This window comes from Rattus norvegicus, chromosome 1 (assembly GCF_036323735.1).
Source record: "Rattus norvegicus strain BN/NHsdMcwi chromosome 1, GRCr8, whole genome shotgun sequence".
Classification (NCBI taxonomy): Eukaryota; Metazoa; Chordata; class Mammalia; order Rodentia; family Muridae; genus Rattus; species Rattus norvegicus.
The window spans coordinates 250,070,892-250,091,189 of NC_086019.1; the positions used below are offsets into that span (position 1 = coordinate 250,070,892).

At 47.9% G+C, this 20,298-nt stretch overlaps 1 protein-coding gene across 6 annotated transcripts in view; it reads right to left on the bottom strand.

Annotated features, from left to right (window-relative positions):
• The window catches only part of Pik3ap1 (phosphoinositide-3-kinase adaptor protein 1), a 154,115-nt gene that overhangs the window by 30,642 nt on the left and 103,175 nt on the right, over window positions 1-20,298 (bottom strand). For all 6 annotated transcript variants that reach the window (NM_001106368.2, NM_001398791.1, XM_063287325.1 and 3 more), the window contains 3 exon segments: window positions 2,105-2,299; window positions 5,644-5,739; window positions 19,134-19,323. In NM_001106368.2, coding sequence (NP_001099838.1) covers window positions 2,105-2,299; window positions 5,644-5,739; window positions 19,134-19,323 — 481 coding nt within the window.

Consider the following 20,298-nt stretch of genomic DNA (forward strand, 5'->3'; position numbering starts at 1 on the left):
TATTGGGACTAGCAAAGGTAAAGAAATACAGCTGCCGGATTAATTCTCTGTTTATATTTATAATACAATAATTAATTTTACAAGAGATGAATCTCTTCCAAGCCACTGCCCCTGCCGCCATATTGCCCGTCTCCGATGCCTCTCTGCGATGAGTTACCACCTCCTCTCCCCTTTAGGAATCACCAGTGTGTGTTTGTGGGCTCGGACGCTGGCACTGAAGCAAGGACTTGGTTGCTAGCGTATGTCTGGGAAGTGCGACAGCTATGCCTCACTGTCCACCTGGCTGGATTTAGAATCACCAAGGAAACACATCTCTAGGTGTGCCCGTGAGGGCGTCTCCAGAAAGGTTTAACCAGAGGAGGGAAGACCCACAATGAATGTGGGTGGCGCCATCCCGGAAGCTGGTATCCCAGGGTGAATACAAGAGAGAAATAGAGCTGAACTGATGAGTTAAACAGTGAATTAATCTCGGTTTCCTAACTGTAGATACGCGGCCAGCTACCTCATGCTCCTGCCACCGCAGCTGGCACTCTTCATGCTGCTCTGTCCCCTCCCTGGCTGTGATGGAATGGACCCTTAAACCCAGAGCTATGGGAAAACCTCTTCTTATCTAAGTTGCCTTGTCACAACAATGAAGGGGTTAACTACCGCAGGAGATGATGGAGGTGAGACCGGAAGGGGGTGAAGCCATATAGGATGGGTTGTCAAGCGAGTTACCACTGCACAACTCGGTGAATGCACACCGTGCAGTTTGGAGTTCTCCCAACAACAGCAGGCAAGGTGGGATACTCATCTGTCACCTCCCGTCATTCACGGCTTGAACAGTGGCCCGCCAGTTCCCTGAGGCTTTCAGTCTGCCCCGAAAGAGGGCAACGAAGCACCAAGTATCAGAGAAAGCCCTCAGGATAAGACATGGCCGTCCACTAAGGGGGTGTGGTGGGGTGGGTGAGCCAGTGGGCAATATCTGGACGGGCCAACGGAGATGCTTCCGAAGGAGATGACAAACCTCGGTGACCCGGAACTCCCCACAGTTGTGCTACAGCCCAACGTAGGGTTGCTGGACTGAGTAAAACCAAACCAAAACCAAAGAAGTTGGCCACTTGGAACACAGGAGCATTGGAAATGTAGTCGCTGCTTATATGAAATTCGGAGCTAACTGTACATCCTACATTTTATCTGGCAGCCCCAACCCAGTCACTTGAGGCTCTGGCTGGGTGCCACCTGCCTTGTCACACCTTCCACGATACATGCGTTAAAAGTGAATGACAGCGGGTGGTCTCGGTGCACGTCTGCAATCCCACCGCTTGGGAGGCGGAGGCAGAAGGATCTCTGTGAGTTCCTGGCCAGCCCAGCGTACAGAGCAAGTTTCAGGGCAGCCAGGGATACATGGGGAAATCCTGTCTCGAACAAAAGCAAATAGAGGCAGGTCGGGAGTGAGTGCAGAGCCCGCAATTTTGCTCATTACTGAGCATACAACCGTATTAATAAAATCGAGTCCTGAAGTGTAATAACTGTGCCTTCAATCTCTAACTGGTGTCGCGGGGAAAATGATGAAGAGGTCAAGCTAAACGCTTGCCAGCTTTTATTAACATGGGTGAGCAGACAGTCTGATTTAGTGGCTGAAATGTCGACTGTGGAGTTAGGGTCCCTGGGGCCAAGCACTGGCCCTGCTGCATTGTAACTGGCCTTTCGATCTTCCATTTCCCAACCATAAAATGGGGATCATGGCCCTTACCTGAAAGGTTATTGTAAAAAAAAAAAAAAAAAGTGCAAAGAATATTCCTGGCGGATCTCAACAAGTGCCAGCCATTAAAATGATGAACGGTGATGACAGGACAGGTTATGGGATAGAAATATATGAGGTTCTCATTTACCTCTGACTTTACAATTGTACGTGAATGCTTCCAGGAACGCGGCAAGGAATCTAACCATTGTCCCTGGTCTAGTGCCAGAGTTTGTTATAACCTATGATCTATGATCTATTGCCCTGGCTGGAGACAGTCTGAACAACATTTTCAGGAAGCCAGGGAACCGGGACAATCCTGCAGAGGCTCTCAGAAGCCCCACTCCCACCCCACTGAGCGTCACCCTGGGTCACACTTACCTTTAGAAATGTATGGCTCATTGTCAGGTAGTGGGTGAGGGCCAGGAGTGCTGGTCTCTGGCCTGGGCACGGGGACAGGGGGCCTGTTGGCCAGGTCCACAGAGAAGGTCTCATCTTCCTCCACTGTGTGATAGAGTTCTTCCCCGTGGGGAGGGTGCTGCTCTCTCTCCAAACTGGCCAGCTTCATACTGTTACCTAAAACACAGAGAACAGTGGTCCAGGAAATTGCCTACCTGCAGGTTGCAAGACCAAGCTCACGTTCTCTGTTGTCAAAGTAACAACCTGTGGCCGAAGGCTTCCCTTGAGACATCTCCTGCACCATTTGCTCAGAACCCATGAAAGCAACCACGAGAACACCTAGGTCTCCTTCGCTGGCCACCCACCCGGCCCAGGGCAGGAGCCACTGGCTTGGTTGCCTTGATCTTACAACTAGAATCCTGTTACTTGTCTCAGCATAGTTAAGGGAGAATCGGATTCCTTGCTCCAAAGCCTGGGGAACCAGAGGAATCACTTCCTAGTGTCTGTGCTGCACTGAAATAATGCCCTGAATTCTCATTACCAACTCCTTCAGCATCTCCTTGTCCTCCCAACAATGGCTACAGAGTCTGACTCCTCTTTGCTGAGCACGGCTCTCAGTTCATTTTTCTGCATGATTCTTTCATCTGGTTTTTAATAAACCTGTTGAGTTGTGACTACCAGTGACCTCAGTTTCCACATGGAGAAAAAAAAAAAAGAAACCTGAAGCTTTGAGGATTTAAACATGTCCAAAGACCCTGAGAGCCAGGCTGGTACCCAGAAAAACTGACTGAACAGCTATCCTTTCCCCCCAACTCTCTCCTGTTTCTCACACCCTCACACTGCCCCCCAATTAAACAAAATCACCGAGGAGAGAAGTTTGCATCCCTCGTCTGCCCACCAGCACCCCACAACCCCTGTGTTCCCTACAGTGATCTGCTCCTTTGATCGACACCATTCGGTCAACAAATCTGCTTCCAATGCCTGCATGGGTACAGGAATAGGCCTCGGGTCTCCTTCCTTTGGAGGTCACAACTCCGAGACTGACTGGGAACCCCATTTTCATTGCATCTTTTCCAAGTCACTCAGAGGTTGCTTTTGGCTTCTTGGTGTCATGTGTCCTGAGGATTGGCCAGACCGATCCCTACTCATTAGAAAACACGAGTTCCTGGGCTCTGCCCTCAATGCAAGTTTCCTGTATATGCTTAATGCTTTACACAAGTGGAGAAGGGAACTCTGACAGGCTGTCCAACCATAACAAAGTGAAGTATCCTGGTGGAGCTGCCAAAAACCCCACAGAGCAAGAGTGGCTATCAGAACACTTGTCATTCACTGTCTCTAAACACACTGGCTCTACCTCAGTTCTTCATCCCGATTTGGGAAGGCTGCCCCTCAGCTTAGAGTCTTCCTCATGCCCCCTTGTGCCTGGCCAAGCCCCGCTCTGCTAAGTCTCAGTCACACCATGACCTCCCCCAGAGAGGCCCTACTGTCCACCCAGTCTTGAACTGAACTGCTGTTTATGCCCCCTGTGTTTCGATCCTTTGCTCCTTGGCCCTGACATAATGGGGACTCCCTGCCTCTCTCCCTCTCTTGTCTGTCAGCTGCAGAGGGAAGGCCCTGACCCTGGCCCTCCACATTGACCTAGTGGCAAATGCAGATCCTTTTATACCATACACGTTTGGTCACTTCCTTAGAATGGAGGGACAAATAAACTCTGTGTGAAACGTGAACCAAGCAGAGATCCACGTGGCAGAGTTGCAGCCTGTCTCCCCTCCCGGTAGTTTCCTGACCTGGGCAGACTCTGGGGAACTCCAGGGAAAGCTTGGAACTACTACAGTGTGAGGGCAGGCAGAGGTCTGCCTTCTACAGAAAGAGAAAGTGTGCTGGCTTCAGAGGCTGTGAGAGGGGCAGACATGGAGAAGAGATTTACATAGGATTTACTTCCTTAGCCACATCAATGTTCAGGCAGGGCATTTGTAAGGAAGACTTCTTCTGGGAAGCTGTGTATTATTAGGAGTCCTGTGACACCCTCCCCTACCCTGTCAGCACCCACAGATAGTCAGAACCATTTCCTTGGCTTCTGCTGACCAAACAGGAATAATTTTCAGGAAAATACCCAGTCCTGTCCAAGCTGCCAGGTTCCCTAGAAAGAAAATACACTAGGGAAGCAAGAAAGCCGAGTGACAGGAAGCAAGTTACCTGCGGCCCAGGATCACCTCAGAGGAACTCAGTCTGAGCTGCTGGACCTTTGACAGGATGAATTCTGACCCCTCTCTCAGTCTCTCCCATCATGATTCAATTATGCCATTTGAAGTGAATAACTAATCATTTAAACAAACAGTTTAGCCAGGTACTGCTCTGGGCTGGGCTCCGAGTATCATTGGGGGCAGAAAGTTAATCCTGCCTGGAACTCTTTATAACGTTACTGGTGACTGACTGTCTGAAGGCCACATGCGTGGAATGAGGGCCATCACAGCTGGACCCAGGCCACCTGTCTTAGCCTTATATCCACCCATGCCTCCCTCCTCTCAGTCACAGACAGCAGACCTGTAGTTCCCCCTCTCACCACCAAAAGGCTTCAGAGCTGCAGAATGCCAAGAGATGCTTCTAGACTCATGTGAGGTAGACACAGAGAACTAGAGGGATTGAGAATGATTCCAGTTTTATCTGTCACTCAAGCCTGTACCAGGAACGTGCAAGCGGCCATAAATAACAGCAAATGAACGGGCATGGTGAATTCTCATAAAACTTTATTAGCGGGTCAGGCTGCGGTTTGCCTACGCTGCTCTAGAGACTTTCCGCCATAACCCTAAACGACTGGGCAGAGGGAAGCAGTCACTCACACAGTGTAACACCTTGTACCTCTGAAAGCATCTGTAATAATAATGACGGCCATGATTACAACCCTTTGTCAACCGTGCCTGGTCCTGGATGAAGCTCACTGTCACTGCAACTTGCTTGACTCTCACTGCCACCTGCCTCCTTAGTGCAGCAGGCGGAACTCACTCTCCCGATGCTCTGGCCACACCCATCTCACTTCACAGCTGAGGAGACTGAGGAGATGGATATCTTGTCTGAGGCATTCTGGGTAACTGAAGAAGTCAGGGAGCAGTTGGGGGCTACGCTCTTAACCACTGCAATGTTGCCTCTGTTTGGCAAAGAGGGTGCATATTCCCATCCTGTAGCAGAAAGCCAAGGCTCCTGTGGGGTCACATCTTGTTTTTCTTTGGGTTGCCAGTCCCAATATCCAGAACATTGTTTTCTACACATTGTAGGTATTTAGTTAATTTTTGTCAAATAAAAACAGGCATGTAAGTTGAGTGAGGTCTTCTTGGGAACAACTGACTTGGTGTAATGAATGGCTCCAGTTATGGGAACCTCTGGCCTGTCTTTAACTGGTGAATGGGGAAGATCAGGGCAGGTGTGGAGAGAGGTGGAGAGCCTCTAGTCACCATATGTCATGTTTGTGCCAACCTGTCCCTTGAGCACCAGAGTTTCCGCTTCCCTGATCAGCAACAACTTACCTTCTAGAAACTTGCGGATCATCGAGTCCTTAGTGGGCCGAGAGAAACTTTCTCCAGAGACAGGGTTACCTGCACTGGCTTGAAGCATTTCGACATCTGGAAGGAAAACGAGACAGAGTTGATGTGCTGTTCTTCCATGGAGGCAAGTTGATTCACAGAAGGAATTGGGAGGTTTGGTAGCGTTAGAGAGATTCCTGCACTTACCTTTCCTCCCCCTACCTCCCCCTCTTCCTCCCTCTCATCCAACCTTCCTTCATTCCATCCACCATCTAGTAAGTGTAGAGCATTAAGAAAAGTGACAGCCACAACACCACAAACATCTTCTTGGGTCACATCACAGGTCTCCAAAGACACAGATATGTTCATGTGTGTTGAAAGAATAGGTTTAAAATACATACTTCAAAACGACACACTTCAGTGTTGCTTATTACATCAAAAATGGGCACAGAAACAATAGGGAACAAACAAATTATGATTTGTTCAAACAATGAAAGATTATGTAGCAGTTAAAAAAAAAAAGAAGAGGACTGGAGAGGTGGATCAGTGGTTAAGAGCACAGACTGCTCTTCCAGAGGTCCTGCGTTCAATTCCCAGCAACCACATGGTGGCTCACAACCATGTAATGAGATCTGATGCCCTCTTCTGGTGATGTCTGAAGACAGCAACAGTGTACTCATATACATAAAATAAATTTAAAAAGATATATATAATGTACTGGAGGTAAATCTACCAACAAACTTAAGAGTTCCAACACGTAGTAAGTGCTGACGTTAGATACAAGTGAGTACACACAGTAATAGCTACAGCCTTGGAGACCGATAGCACAGTGCTGCAAGCTGCCTATGAATTAATAAATATGCAGCCAGCATGAAAGTGCTGTAGAATTCCTGACAGTGCTGAGGAAGGAGCAAGGATGACTGGGTTCCAGACAGCCAACAGAGGGCTGTAGCCAGGATCACAATACTTAAGTTTTTAACCTGTGTGTGTGTGTGTGTGTGTGTGTGTGTGTGTGTGTGTGTGTGTGTGTGTGTGTGTGTGTTTGTGTGTGTGTGTGTTTTACTGGAATCCTGTTGTATCAAATGAATCAGTAGATGCAGGCAGAGCTTGGTGAGTTCAAGGGTAGCCTAGTCTATGTAATAAGTTCCAGGACAGCCAGAGCTACATAGAGAGAACAAAAAAGAATCCAAATATTCGCAATGATATTTTAATTACTATGTTACCTTTAGGAGGCAAAGTGAAGGTTTACTTTTATATTTGCACACACACACACATGAATCATACACACACACACACACACACACACACACACACACACACCCTGTTGCAAGGAAATATAAGTAATTAAGACTCAGTGGTTTTCTACGATAAGTAGTGGACAAAGTCATCCCACTGATCCCTTTTTACATTTTAAGGACTTTTCCCTATTGTAAAAAATAAATGAATGTTATGATGCTGTCTGTGTTAGCATATTATCTCCCGAATCATAATAATTTCATAACCCCAGATCAATCATAGGAAACATGGCGCATCCAAATTGAGGGCTTAAAGTTATCAACAAGTATAGGTCCTCTTCAAGAGTATCGGGACTGAGAAAGCCTGAGAACCATCCCAAACTGGAAGGGACTGAGGGACAATCTGTGGGTCACAAGAGCTGATGGGACTGTGAAAGGGAAGAGAATGGATGGCAGGAATCAGAGAAACCTGAACAAGATGCTAATGTTAGACAATGTGGAGAAAGGAATGCATGTGCTTCCCAAGGGGCTTGCATATCATAGCAGGGTGCTCCCCACTGAGCTGGGTGCTCCCCGCTAAGCTGGGTGCTCCCTGCTAAGCTGGGTGCTCACAACTAAGCTAGAACACCAGCTGTAAAATAAAAATCTTTGTAAGGAGAGGAGTAAATGGACAGAGAGGTGACTTCAGCAGCAAAAGCAAGCAAGCATGACACATGGAGAGGACCCTCTGCCGAGCCCTGCTCCTCAAGATAAGCACCTTCCCAGGGCAGAGCAGGCCTACATGGGTAGAATGATGGAGGTAGGACCAACGAAATCAAATTTGTTTTACTTTATAGTCTTTATATTCGTGCTTTCATTGATCCTTAAGAGTCCGACATTGGAAGCTGAAAAACTAGGCTTTGCCAAGTGTCAGCCTCTTTAGCCTCCCTGACAGTTGAGCAGGGCAGCTGGAAGCTTGGGTATCAGATCACAGCGCACGCACGCCTATCTTGTTTCTTCCACTCCTTCCTTCCTTTGCTTGTATTAACATCATGCCAGGAACCCAACACTAACTAGTCTTTCAAGGTCTAGGGCAGTGGTTCTCAACCTGTGCATCTCCACACTTTTGGGACTTTTGCATAGTAGATATCCCGTGTATCAGATCTTCACATTGTGATTTGTAAACATAGCAAAACTACACTACAAAAGTAGCAACAAAATAGTTTTATGGCTGGGGGTGGGCACAGGCACAGCGTGAGGAACTGTGTTAAAGAGCTGCGGCGTTAGAAAGGTTGAGAACCGCTGCTCCAGTAGAACATTCACACCCACAGGATGACTTTGCTTGGCACGGGTCAGGATCACAGAGGCAGGAAAGCCGACATGAAGCGGGGTTCTAGGAAATGCGAACTACAGCAGACAGAGGCGGGAACTACCCTGGAGAAAGGCTGTTCCTACAAAAGCACACTTCTTATCACTAATCCAGAGGTGCAGCTTCCCGGGTCCCCACAACAGACACGCCCACCACCACCGCCACCACCCCTCCACCGCCCCATCCCCCATCCCCCATCCCCCACGCCGAGACTCAGAACACGGGTCCTTCGCTGGTATTCACTGCAGCTTACAGCTCCTCCCACATCCAGATATGTGACCAATCACGAGTCATTCTCATCCTAGGTAATGTTGCCTAGAAACACAGTTGACATTTGGCTCTTATCAGGTTACCAGGGTAACAAAGCTAGGAAGTCAAACAAAGGTCAAATTCTTATGCAGAAAGGGAAATGAAAAGTGTTTCTATTAACTTTGCCCATCGCTATCCTGGGTCCACTCACTTCAATTCACTCAGCTTCTCTTTTCCTGTCAGTAGTAAACGGGGATGGCGACTGCACAGCTCACCTGAGAAGCCTTCCAAGAACATGGCACAGTGCCTAGGAGAATGAAGGGCTAGATGACCGTTTCCGTTATTTTTGTTATTAAATCCTATACCCAGCAAAGAAAAATTTCAAAACAGGAGACTCTATTTACACGTTAAGAATGTCTAAGGGTTTGGTATGCAGCTCACTAACAGATAGCCTGCCTAATGTGCATAAAACTGATTTTTTTTAATTTCCAGTATCACAAAAAATAATTTTTATAGCATTAGGGATTGAATTTGGGGGAAAATGGCACTATAGTTTATATATCTTTATGTGGTATATCATGATAATTTTTTAAGACTGATTTTTATTACCTTGGTTGTGAACCTTTAACAGCTGAGCCATCTCTCTGATTTACTATTTGTTAAGGTTTGTTTTTTTAGGTTTATTTTTATTTATTATTGCTATTATTTTTATTATCATTAATTATTTTTATTGGCAGGAGTACGTGCATGCATGCATGCCTGGTGAGTGCATGTGTGTGTCATATGTGGATGAGTGCCACAGAGGCCAGAAGAGGGCGTCAGATCTCCTGGAGCTGGAGTTACAGGTAGCTGTGAGCTGTCTACAAAGATGCTGAGAACAGAACTGAGAACCTCTGAAAGAGCAACACAGGCTTTTAACAGTTGAGCCATCTGGCCTCTTACTTGGTGGTGGTGGTTTTAGGTTTCAAGAAGCCTGGGCTGACGTTGAACGTACAATGTAACAGATTGAGCGTACAATGTAGCAGATAACCTTGAATGTCCGGTCCTCCAGTCCCCATCTCCCATGGGCTGGAATTACACCACTCTCAGCTCACACAATGATGATCTGATATATATTTATGGTGAAAATCAGGTTAATTAAAATTCCACCTCTTCAAACCGTTATTGTGTCTTTGTTTGAAGATCCCTGCACTTCTTTTAGTTCTCTATAAAATTTATGAACTGTAAGCATCTTACTGACCAGAGTGGCAGAATTTGTGTCCCTTATAACTGCATTTCAGTGCTCATTCTCGTTTTGTTGTTTGATTATTTCATCTAGTATAGTGTCCTTCGTTCCCAGCCATGTGAACACAAATGGCAAGATAACTTTTTATGGGTGCACATTCCACCGTGTGATGTACCCCACTTTCTTTTTCTGCCCGTTCAAGGATGAGTACCTCAGTCCATTTAGACCTTGGTAACAGTCAACATGAGAACACAGATGTCTGCTTCCACAACCACAATCTGATCTCATTTCCATTGGCAGTCTCTGTCCAGAAGTGGGGCTGCTGGGTTATGTCTATTTCTTGAGAAATTTCCACACTAGTTTCCATAATGGCTATCCTAACAGTGTCTGAGAGTTCCCCTTTCTCTGAATCCGGGCCAATGTTTTTTGTTGATTTTTAAAAAATTTTTATCATAGCCACTCTAACTGGACTGAAATGCTATCTCATTGTGGTTTCTATTTGCATTTCCCTGGTGAGCCTTGTTGAACATTTCCATATATTTGCTGGCGATTTGCATATTTCTAAAAAGAAAAGTCTAATTATTAATTAAAAGTCTATATTATTAATTTCTGATCAGTTTCAATTTTTTCTACTGTTACCTGAATTGTTCATGTGTTTTGAACACTATTTTTTCTTTTTTTAAAAGATTTATTTATTTATTTTATATATGTGAGTACACTGTAGCTGTCTTCAGACACACTAGAAGATGTCATCGGATCCCATTACAGATGGTTGTGAGCCACATGTGGTTGCTGGGAATTGAACTCAGGACCTCTGGAAGAGCAGCCAGTGCTCTTAACCACTGAGCCATCTCTCTAGCCTGCCTCCCTCCCCTGCCCCTTTTGTTGTTGTTTTGATACAGGGTCTCTCCATGTCTGTGCTGCAGCTCACTATGCAGACTGCATTGAGCCTGAACCCACAGATATCCACCTGCCTCTGTCTCCCAAATGCCGAAATTAGAGGTGTGCAGCACCACACCTAGATCTAATGTTTTCAAAGATTTTATTTTTGTTTATTGCATACGTGTGTCTTGGAGAGTGCACATGTGTGCCCAGTGCCAGAAGAGGCCATTGGATTCCCCAGAGCTGGAATCACAGAAGGTTGTGAGCCACCTGTGGGCATTGACAACCAAACTGAGGTCCTCTGAAGGACCAGTGTTCTTACCCACTGAGCACGTCTCCAGTCCCCTGGACACTAAACTTCCATCAGATGAACACTCAGCCCCATCCCATGGATTTTCTCTTTAATCTTGTTTTTCTTATAGAAACTCCTCAATTTGATATGACCCATTTGCCTATTCTTGCCTCTTGCCTTTTTATTGAAATGCTGGTACTTGAACCTAGGGCTTCATGCATGATAGGCAAGCATTCTACCACCGAGCTATTTCCTACCCCATGTTTGTCTTTTTTTTTTTTAAGAGTAAGTTTGCTTTCATACATGTCTTCTGCCTTCAAAACGAGTTCGAATTCTCACAGTCTTTGAATTCTCATCCATGATCTCAAACATCATATTTTAAATTTGCCTTGTTGAGACACACAGCCTTCTTATAGTTAACTATACGTAAGGCATGAGTAAGGTCTAAATAAAACATGCCACTCCTTGCAATAGGACCATGTGTGGAAATCTGACTTGGCTTGCCGCACATTTTCTTCGTTAAGGTCCCAGAACACCCAAATGCCCTGCTTCTCTCACATTAGAGGGCTGGGTAGTGCCTGCTAGGTGGCGCTATACAGCTCATGCTGGCCCCAGTGTACAGCCCCAGGACAGAGCAGTAAAGGGCGGGAGCCAGCCAAACAGTCTGCATTTAGGAGATAAAGCTAAGTCAGAGAAAGAAAGGCAGCAGCTGAGAAACCCAGTGAGCGATGGGGGCTGGGAAGACTGTCTGCCGGGCATCAAGACAGAGGCGTTGTGAACGGCCTCTGCTATCCTAAAGATTTATGTTTAAATCCCACCTCCGGCTCTCCCTAGTTCTAAGTCCTTAGGCAGGTTAACGGAAACAGGTAATCTGCCGTGTTCCATCTGCAAAGTGGGGACAAACCACAGGGCCTGGTCACAGGACGGCTGTGAGAGCTAAGACAAGGCCTATGAACGCACAGAACCAGGGTGGGACACCGTGTTCCTAGATGCCGTGATTACTCTGAGGCAACTTCACTCTGAGGCAACTGAGACAAACTGCCACTCACAGGACACGAAAGCATTGTCCTACAGTTCTGTGGTTCAGAAGTCCAGGTGGGTCCTGCTGGCCAAAATCAAGGTTTTAGCTGCCACGTTCCTCTGCAGGAGCTCTACCAGAGAATTCATTTCCTTTCCCTCCCCAGGGTCCGGGTTGTCCACATGCCTGGGCACCAGGCCCTCTCCCTCTATTTTCAAAGCCAGACAGAAACCTTGGCTTTCTCAAGCCTCTCCCATGGTGCCATCTATCTCTTCTGTCCTCTGGTCCCCTCCTTTACATTCGTAGTTATACCAGGCTAGCTTCCTGGTCTCAAGGGCAGCTGGTTAGCAAGCTTAATTCTGCCTAAAAACCTGATTCCCCTCTGCGCAAGTCAACAAGACACAGACACACACTGGTAGCATTACTCTGCCTCCCAGGCTGCTGTGACCTTCTCCCCATGTAGAGCTGGTGAGGGGACTAGGATTGTGCCGCACTGAAGGTAGTCCATTGTGCTTGCACAGACCAGGCAACCTTGTCTCCCATGGGCTTTTGCCGTGTCAGGATGCGTATATCCCTTAAGTGAAGTTCCGGGAAAAGATTTTCTCTCCTTTTCCATTCTAAATGAGGAGGTTCTCCTTAAACTTAATTGAACATATAAATCTTTCAGTTTGAGCATGGATGACAGATGCGTATATAGGCCTCCGTGCCCTGTTCTGTATCTATGGTAGACACCATTAATGACAGCATTCTCTGTGTCCCCAAACCCTTCTCAACACAGCACCAGGCACCGGAGAGTGGCCAGCCGGCACTGGCATACATTATTTTAAAAGCATATCTTGCCATACCAATATCAGGCAATAATCCTGGCAGGTACTGCATTTGTAATAGTAAACGGTGCCCACTTGCTTGGCAGTCACAAGTGGTAGGACACCAGGCTGCAAATCTGAAAACCCATTGTACCCAGAAGCCAGGTGGACAGCAAGTAGCACCGAAGTGACCCAAAATGCAGGGGATTCTGTGGGCAAAGGGATTTGGTGAAACAGACACAGGGGATGGGGTAAAGCAGCAGAATAATACATCCTTGTATTCCAGGATATTCAAGGTCTGTAATTCAGATGCCAAGCACTTCGCCTTCAACACTTGTCAGTTAAAAATAAACTGAAATGTGTCAGGAAAGTGCAAAGTCCTTCCATTTCGACAGAGGAAAAGTAAGAAGAAAGCAATACGGGTCGCAGCCTCCTCCTGGAAGAGCCGCTGCAGGCTCACAACAGATGCTGGGGAGTTGATCACGAAGGATCCATTTCTGGCATGCGAGAAGCTTGCATTCAAGGTGACATAACATCTGGGCTGGTGCTTAATTAACGGCGTCACAAATTCCCAAAGAAACCTGCGAGATTCGCCTCTTGGGACAGAACCTTGGTCTGGGTCACTTAGCTGGAGGGGACACTGATTCCATCCAGATTACACACCAATGCAACATAAAGCCAGGAAAATACCAGCTACTCAAAGATTAGCCCAGAAAAGCTCTCCAGCCCTAAAAGCCAACAAGACCCCTCTTCTACCCTCCAGGAAGTATGGCCAAACAAGGAGTCTCGGTGCAGGGAGCACAAGGTAGGACCTGAAGAAAACTTGGAGCCTTGCTGGTCCCATCTGTCCCTGGGTAGGATAGGTGACTGATGACATCAACGTAAAAGCCCAACTTTTCATGTGCGGGTGGAGAAGCGATAAGAAGGGGAGAAGGAAGGAAAGAGGACACCCAGGAAGGAAGGAAGGAAGGAAGGAAGGAAGGAAGGAAGGAAGGAAGGAAGGAAGGAAGGAAAGAAGGACAGACACATAGGAATCTGAAATCAGAGGACTGGGGGAGTGATGTCTGGCGTTAGCAATGAGGAAAACGGGGCAGAGATGTCCAGGTGAAAAGGTGGGACAAGTCCAGCCTGTGACTTTACACATGGGGGGAAAAGCAGCCCTGTCGTGCAGGAGCAGATCTACAGAATGTGGGGTCCATGGAACATGGACTCTGGAAGGCAGGGAATATGATAATTTATTCACTGGTTGTTTATCACCCGGCACCATGTCCCTTACACACAGGACAGATTTGATAAGGATTTGTTGTATGAGTGAGTAGGTTTAAAAAAAAAAACTTACAAAGAGAAAGCATGCGTCATGGCAGAGTTTGGGCTTTGCGAAGGAGTCTAGGCATTACTCAGGCAGAGGAAAAAGGCGGGCAACTTAGGCAGAAGAACTAGCACAATATATGTTGACATGAAATAAAAGGCAGCCTGGAGCTGCCAGGGAGTTATGACCCCCTGGGGTTCTGCATTTGGCAGTACCTAATAGATATCTCACAACACCTGTCAAAAAGAAAATACTACTGTATTAGAATGTGGACAAGCTAATCTGCACTTGAACTTCCAAAGTCTGGAATTACATCTTATTTTCTAGTACCTCTATTGGCTGAGCCCATCCTATGCACAGCACTGGGCTGGGTGCTGGGGGAGGACACGAAGCTGTAAGTCGTTCTTCTTATTAAAGCCGGGGGCTCATAATCAGAGAGACATATAATTAATGACAGCCCAAGGTGGTCTGTGTGCAGTGCAGAAAGAGGAGCACGGTTGGTAGGCTGTGTGGGCCCGAAGGGGAGTGAGGCTGTTGGTGGTAGAGAATTTTATCTCATTCCAGTGTTTTCACAAAGCAGAGGTCAGGAAGTGCAGTGTCTTCACCTGACCCCTAGATGATACCTATCTGACCCTGTACCCAGAATTAATGACTCTGTAGTAGTGCCAGGCTCTACTCAACAGGTCACCAAGGGGATGACAGAGCCTCTGCAGCTGCAGGAAGGGAGAGAAAATGGTGTTGATAGGACATAAGGCATGTCTCAGAAGCCCACCCATAAGACTTTGCTTAGAGTGAGACCTGAAGGCCTGGCTGCAGGGTTGATCACAACGCCCAGCTGTGCCCCAGCTCAGACGGAACCTGGCCCTTAGCAGGGACTGTAAAGTCAAAGAGCTCATGTAAAAGAAACCACAAAGTAGAGATGATCTGTCACAAGGTCAGTTACTACGAGGGAGTTGCTGAGGAAAGCCAGTAAGATGACTGCGGCTACAGCAGTGTGCGGGCTGCCATATGCAAACCTAGGCTGGGGCAGATCCTGAGAAGGTCAGGGGTCAAGAGAAAAGTTTAATTCTAGACAACAGAGAGCTGCTCTAGGATTGTGGAGCCCGCAGTTCCCAGCAGCAAAATGTTGTGCCTTACTCCGTCCTCTCCTGGAGGAAAGTGAGCCTCGGAGATATGTAAATAAGCAAAGCTATAACCCGCCAGCGGGTTGCCCTGGAAACAGACTGGACCAGGACTTCCAGGCACTAGCTCCTAGGTTTCCAGAGCAGAGGCCTTGGGTGAAGCTAACAAAAGGACATGAGGACCACAATCCACCCTCAAAGGCAAGGATGGGGGGCACAACAACGGAGCAAACGAGTTAGGGCTCGGTGGAAACAGGTAACAAGGGGTGCTCCGATTTCATCCAGCGATTGCATTATTTTATCCTTGATAAAGACAGTTCTTACGCAGCGAGGCTTGGAAGCAGACGGTTTAAACCTCCACGTCAGAAGAAGCACAGCGGAAAGCATAGTGGCAGAGACACACAGTCACCGCCTGGTGGCAGCATATCTAAGCTGAAGACTGAGTGTGCGAGAGGTGTTGTGTGCGCTAAGGGTATGTGACAACGCGTTGGTGTGGGGGTTGGGGTTGTTCAGGGAAGTGAGGGAGTGGGGCAGGGCTGTAATCCCTAGGTCAGACCCCCCAGCACTTCCTCTTAGTTCCTCTTTAAACACCGGGAGCTCCCCTGTGACCTTCCTTGAACCAAGTGGTGAGTGAATTTCCCTAAAACACTGATTTTCAGCCTCTGAGAGTTGCCATTAGGGATGACATGAAGGTGCACATTGGTAAGCCTGGCTATTCAGACACGCAGAAGCAGCTCTTGGGGCGTGCCCACCCCAAGAGCAGCAAAGGCAACCCCAGAAGGACAGGCCAGAGGGTCCCTTTACCCTACTGTGGTAGCAGAGAGACTTTCCTCTGCGACCTGAAGGCTCAGATTCCTTGATGGATTTAGGGATGTCACTAACTCTCGGACCCTGTACTTTCCTCCCTGTAAAGTAGAGGTTGATTTGGTTTGGTTCTGTCTCTGTGGTTGCTGGGTTTGACCCTGGGAACGATCTCTTCTCTGCCTGATCAGAAGGACGGCTGAGTGAAAACACAGATAAAAGCAGCCGGGCCACATCCAGGGAGGGTAAGTGAGTGGGCATCACCATGTCGGTGCACTATCTGAGATGGATCTGTTTGCCCTCTGTCCTGCTTCTTCCAGAACCAGCTGCCATCTCACCCAGGCAGTCACTGTCCGTGAAATCCTTCCCGGACCCTACTTGCTACATCTTCTGAACCGGCAGGGAAGAGATCAAGGGAAGAGATTGTTCCTGGGTTAGACCCAATAACCACAGACACAGAAACAAACCAAGTCATGTCTACAGTCAGAGATTATATGATCTGGCAAATTAATACTACTACCATCAGTCCAATCTCACCCAAATAGTAGCTGTGTCCTACAACCTACAGCCTGCCTCTTTCCTGGTAGCCTGGGTCTGTGACGTCCAGACCCTCCTGGCCCTGAGGGACTTTACAAGCTGCCATCCAGCCACCAAGAGGCTAGTCCCATAGCATCCTTTGAAGCGCAGGTGAGCACGGGTGCCTTGGTATTCCCTTGGGGAGTCCTGCAATATGTTGGGGGAAATTTCTTATTTTGGAGCATCTGGGGGAGGGGAATAGCATGCACAGAGGCTGTCAACAGGCACTGTCAGTAAGCAGGGAATTCACTGTTCAACAGCCCCGAGGCTAGGGAATGGGCAGAAAGCAGGTCCACTTTCTGGGTTCTTAAAGGGTCCTGCTGGCAGTTTTGTGAATGAGTCCCTGTGCTAAAGTGGAAAAAGAAAGGTCTTGGTTCACTGTAACTCCCAGGGGAGAATCAAGTAGATGCAACAGGAACGTCCCTGGAAATACATGCTAGCTGTGAAGGTAGATGTGGTGTGTGTGTGTGTGTGTGTGTGTGTGTGTGTGTGTGTGTGTGTGTTGTGTGTGTGCGCGTGTGCTCACACAAGCATGCACGCGTGTGCCTGGAGAGGGGTTTGTTGACGGCTGGGTTTCTTAGTTTGTTTGAGGAACTTGTTAGTATTTGAGACAAGATCTGCCTAATCCAGACTGGTCTTGATCCCCCTGCCTCAGCCTGAGTGTAGGAACTAGAGGTATGAGTAATAGCCTTGGGCTGTTTTGTCAGCTAGCTCCTGGATCTGCACACAGGGGAAAGAGCCTTAGAGGCCAAAAGGCTTGCTAGAGGCAACCGGAAGTACAGCTCATGCTAGAGACAAATCTGGCCTGGGTTAAAAGAAATGAAATTTGTGCTCTGTAGGTTGCTGGCTGTGGTGTTTGAGGAAGGTAACCTCTGTTTCACAGCAGGTTAGCAGCAGCACCTGTGGGCTGCCAGTGAGAAAAATGGTTTAATGTTGTGGACCATGCCCCCTTCCTCACAGCTCTGGCAGACAGGTCGTGGCTCGTTTGTGAAGAGCTTCCAAGTGTGTTTCCTCATCTTCCCAAAGGTGCTGGCAAGGGGCTCCCAGTCAGCCTGCACCCCTCTCTGTGAACTCCTCGCGGTGCTGGCTTTTCATAAGCTCATGCATAGGATAACCAGGCTCCCTTCCCTTGCAGGCCCTGAAAGGATGGCAGGACTCAGCTTAGCCATCCTAGAAATCCCTCATCCATAAAACTGATGGGTTGGTGGATATTTATCTTGTCTTCCTAGAATCTATTAAGTGGACCCAGAGGGAAAGGGCGCTAAATCGTGGGCGACATTTTAGAATGCTTAACACTTCATAGTACACGATAGGAACACATCACTAAGCCTTGGGTGGGGGTAGGGCTGTGCCCATCTGCCTCCCAGTAGCCTGTGCACTGCAATCCAATCTCATTTACATCAACTTCTCTGAAGGGTGGCACCCTGCCCCCCAAATGGTGCTCTGAAGATCTGTGAGGGTGTTTTAGATTGCCACTACTGTGGAGGAACATGGACTCCAGTGAACTCTAAAACGATCAGCTGAGGAGATGGCTCAGTTCATGAAAGCATGAGGAACTGAGTTTGGATCCCTAGAGCCCACATGAAAGCTAGATGTGGTCTCCTGCATCTGTGGCCCCATGAAAGGGTGGCAGAGACAGACAGATCCCCAGAGCTTGCTGGGCAGACAGTCTACCAATCAGTGAGCCCACTGAGTTCCAAGTGAGACCCTTCAAAAGATGATGGCCTCTGATCTCCACAGGCACATGTACACACATACACACACCCTCACATGCACTGTGACACATGCACACATACACACAGGGCGGGGGGAGGAAGGGGAGGAGAGGCTAGATTTATAAGAGAGGTTCATCATTTAAGAAACTCCAGGTGGCAAGGCCAACACTGGTAGTTGAGTCACCGAGACAACAGACACGTGTCTGTCAGCATGTGAGGCTATGACGTTGGTTGTGGCTCTGATGTAGATGTCTGTACAGGGTTATTTCACAAACCTTTACATGCAAACATGCCTATTCACATGTCTTTACATACAGACATGCCTATTCACATGTCTTCACATGCAGACATGTCTATTCACATGTCTTCACATGCAGACATGCCTAATTCACATGTCTTCACGTGCAGACATGCCTATTCATATATCTTCACATGCAGACATGACTAAGCATGTCTTCACATGCAGACATGACTAAGCATATCTTCACATGCAGACATGACTAAGCATGTCTTCTCCACTTATTTTTCTTATACAGTTCAATTAAGGTAGTGTAAGGAAGCCGGGGTTCCATGTGTCGGTAGGTTATGCCATACATAAATTGCATGTCAGATAGTAAAGCATTGAAAAACGCTTGTTATAATAAGGGGCCACCGAGATTGGCAGGGCTGAGAGCTTCTTGACCACAAGGCTACGCCGTCAAGACTAGTCTAGGCTTCCAGGCAAGCAGCGGAAGTTGGAAAAAGGTCTCTGTTATGACCCATGACTGCAACCCTGGTGGTGTCGCAACCCAGGCTCTTCACTGGGTGCTTGCAGAGATAATCGGGGCCTTTTGGGGGCCTTTCCCCATTTGGACTGGAATGAAGAAAGCCATTTCTCAGCAACGGGAAGAAAGCAGAACCAGGCCAAGCTACTTACAGAGGTCTTCTGTGGCTGCTGGGGCGAAGGCAGCCATGGACTCATAGAGCTCGTCGTCACAGCCGGGGTTGAGGGAGCATTTCATCAGCAAGTCAGTGGACAGGTGGGCCATGGACTCATACACATCGTCAGCCTCCTCGCCCTGCATCAACTCCTCTTTAATGTGACTCTTCAGCATGTCCACGGTCTCCTGCATAAGAAGACAGTCCCATTGCACACCGAGGAACCTGGCTAGCTGGGCAGACTCAGGCCCCAGCTGGCTTGAAGAGGGCAAAGGGCGTGGCCATCCATCTATTGCTTACGGGTATCGGCCGTATTCCTGAACCTTTGTATCTTCCCCTAACGCTGATTACTGAGTTAAACAGTTATATCCTGGTTAACAGGGGTCAGGGAACATAAATATAAACTACCCCTCAGGAGTACCTAGTAAGAATCAGGCTCGCACCCATCTCCTTCGGAAGCCCCGCCTCTCCCACATTTACACCTGAAAAGCAAAGCTCAGAAAATCCAGTCCTCCCCACACGCATGGCTCACAGTTTCAGGTTCGGTCCTTTTAACAGTCTGGTGGGCACTCAAGGAGAAACAAACGACGCCGAGGGCCACACAGATGCACAGCACAGGCTAAGATATGCTGGCACTTGTGCACCCAGGCATCCCGGAGGGATGTCTTCATGGCTGCACCTTCTGGAAAGTTTATCCAAGTGCCTGCCAATTTCCAGGGTTCTCTTTCCCACTTTCACTATTCTAGATGTCCCCAAAGGCAGGGTCTTTACTTGAAGGGCCCTTGACATCAGAAAGGCTCACCCTGTCCCCCTGCCTTCTGATAGTATGAGGCTGACTTCCCCGAAACCTGTGAACAGCTTTTCCTGGACAGACATCGTGGTGTGTGTCACAATCCTTACCTCTGCCTCAAACCACAGACAGCTCCTCTCACCTCATCAGCACCCAGCAGAGGCCACTTTTCATGGACACTATGTGAGTTTCCTGGTGAGGTCCGAATGGATGAATCAAGTAACAGTTTCCTGGTGTTTGGTGTTCCAGGTTTAGCATTTGACAACTAAATAAATAAACCATGACCCTACTTACAGGCCACTGGTTCTGAACCTTCCTAATGCTGGGACCCTCTAACACGGCTCCTCATGCTGTGCTGATCCCAACCATAAAC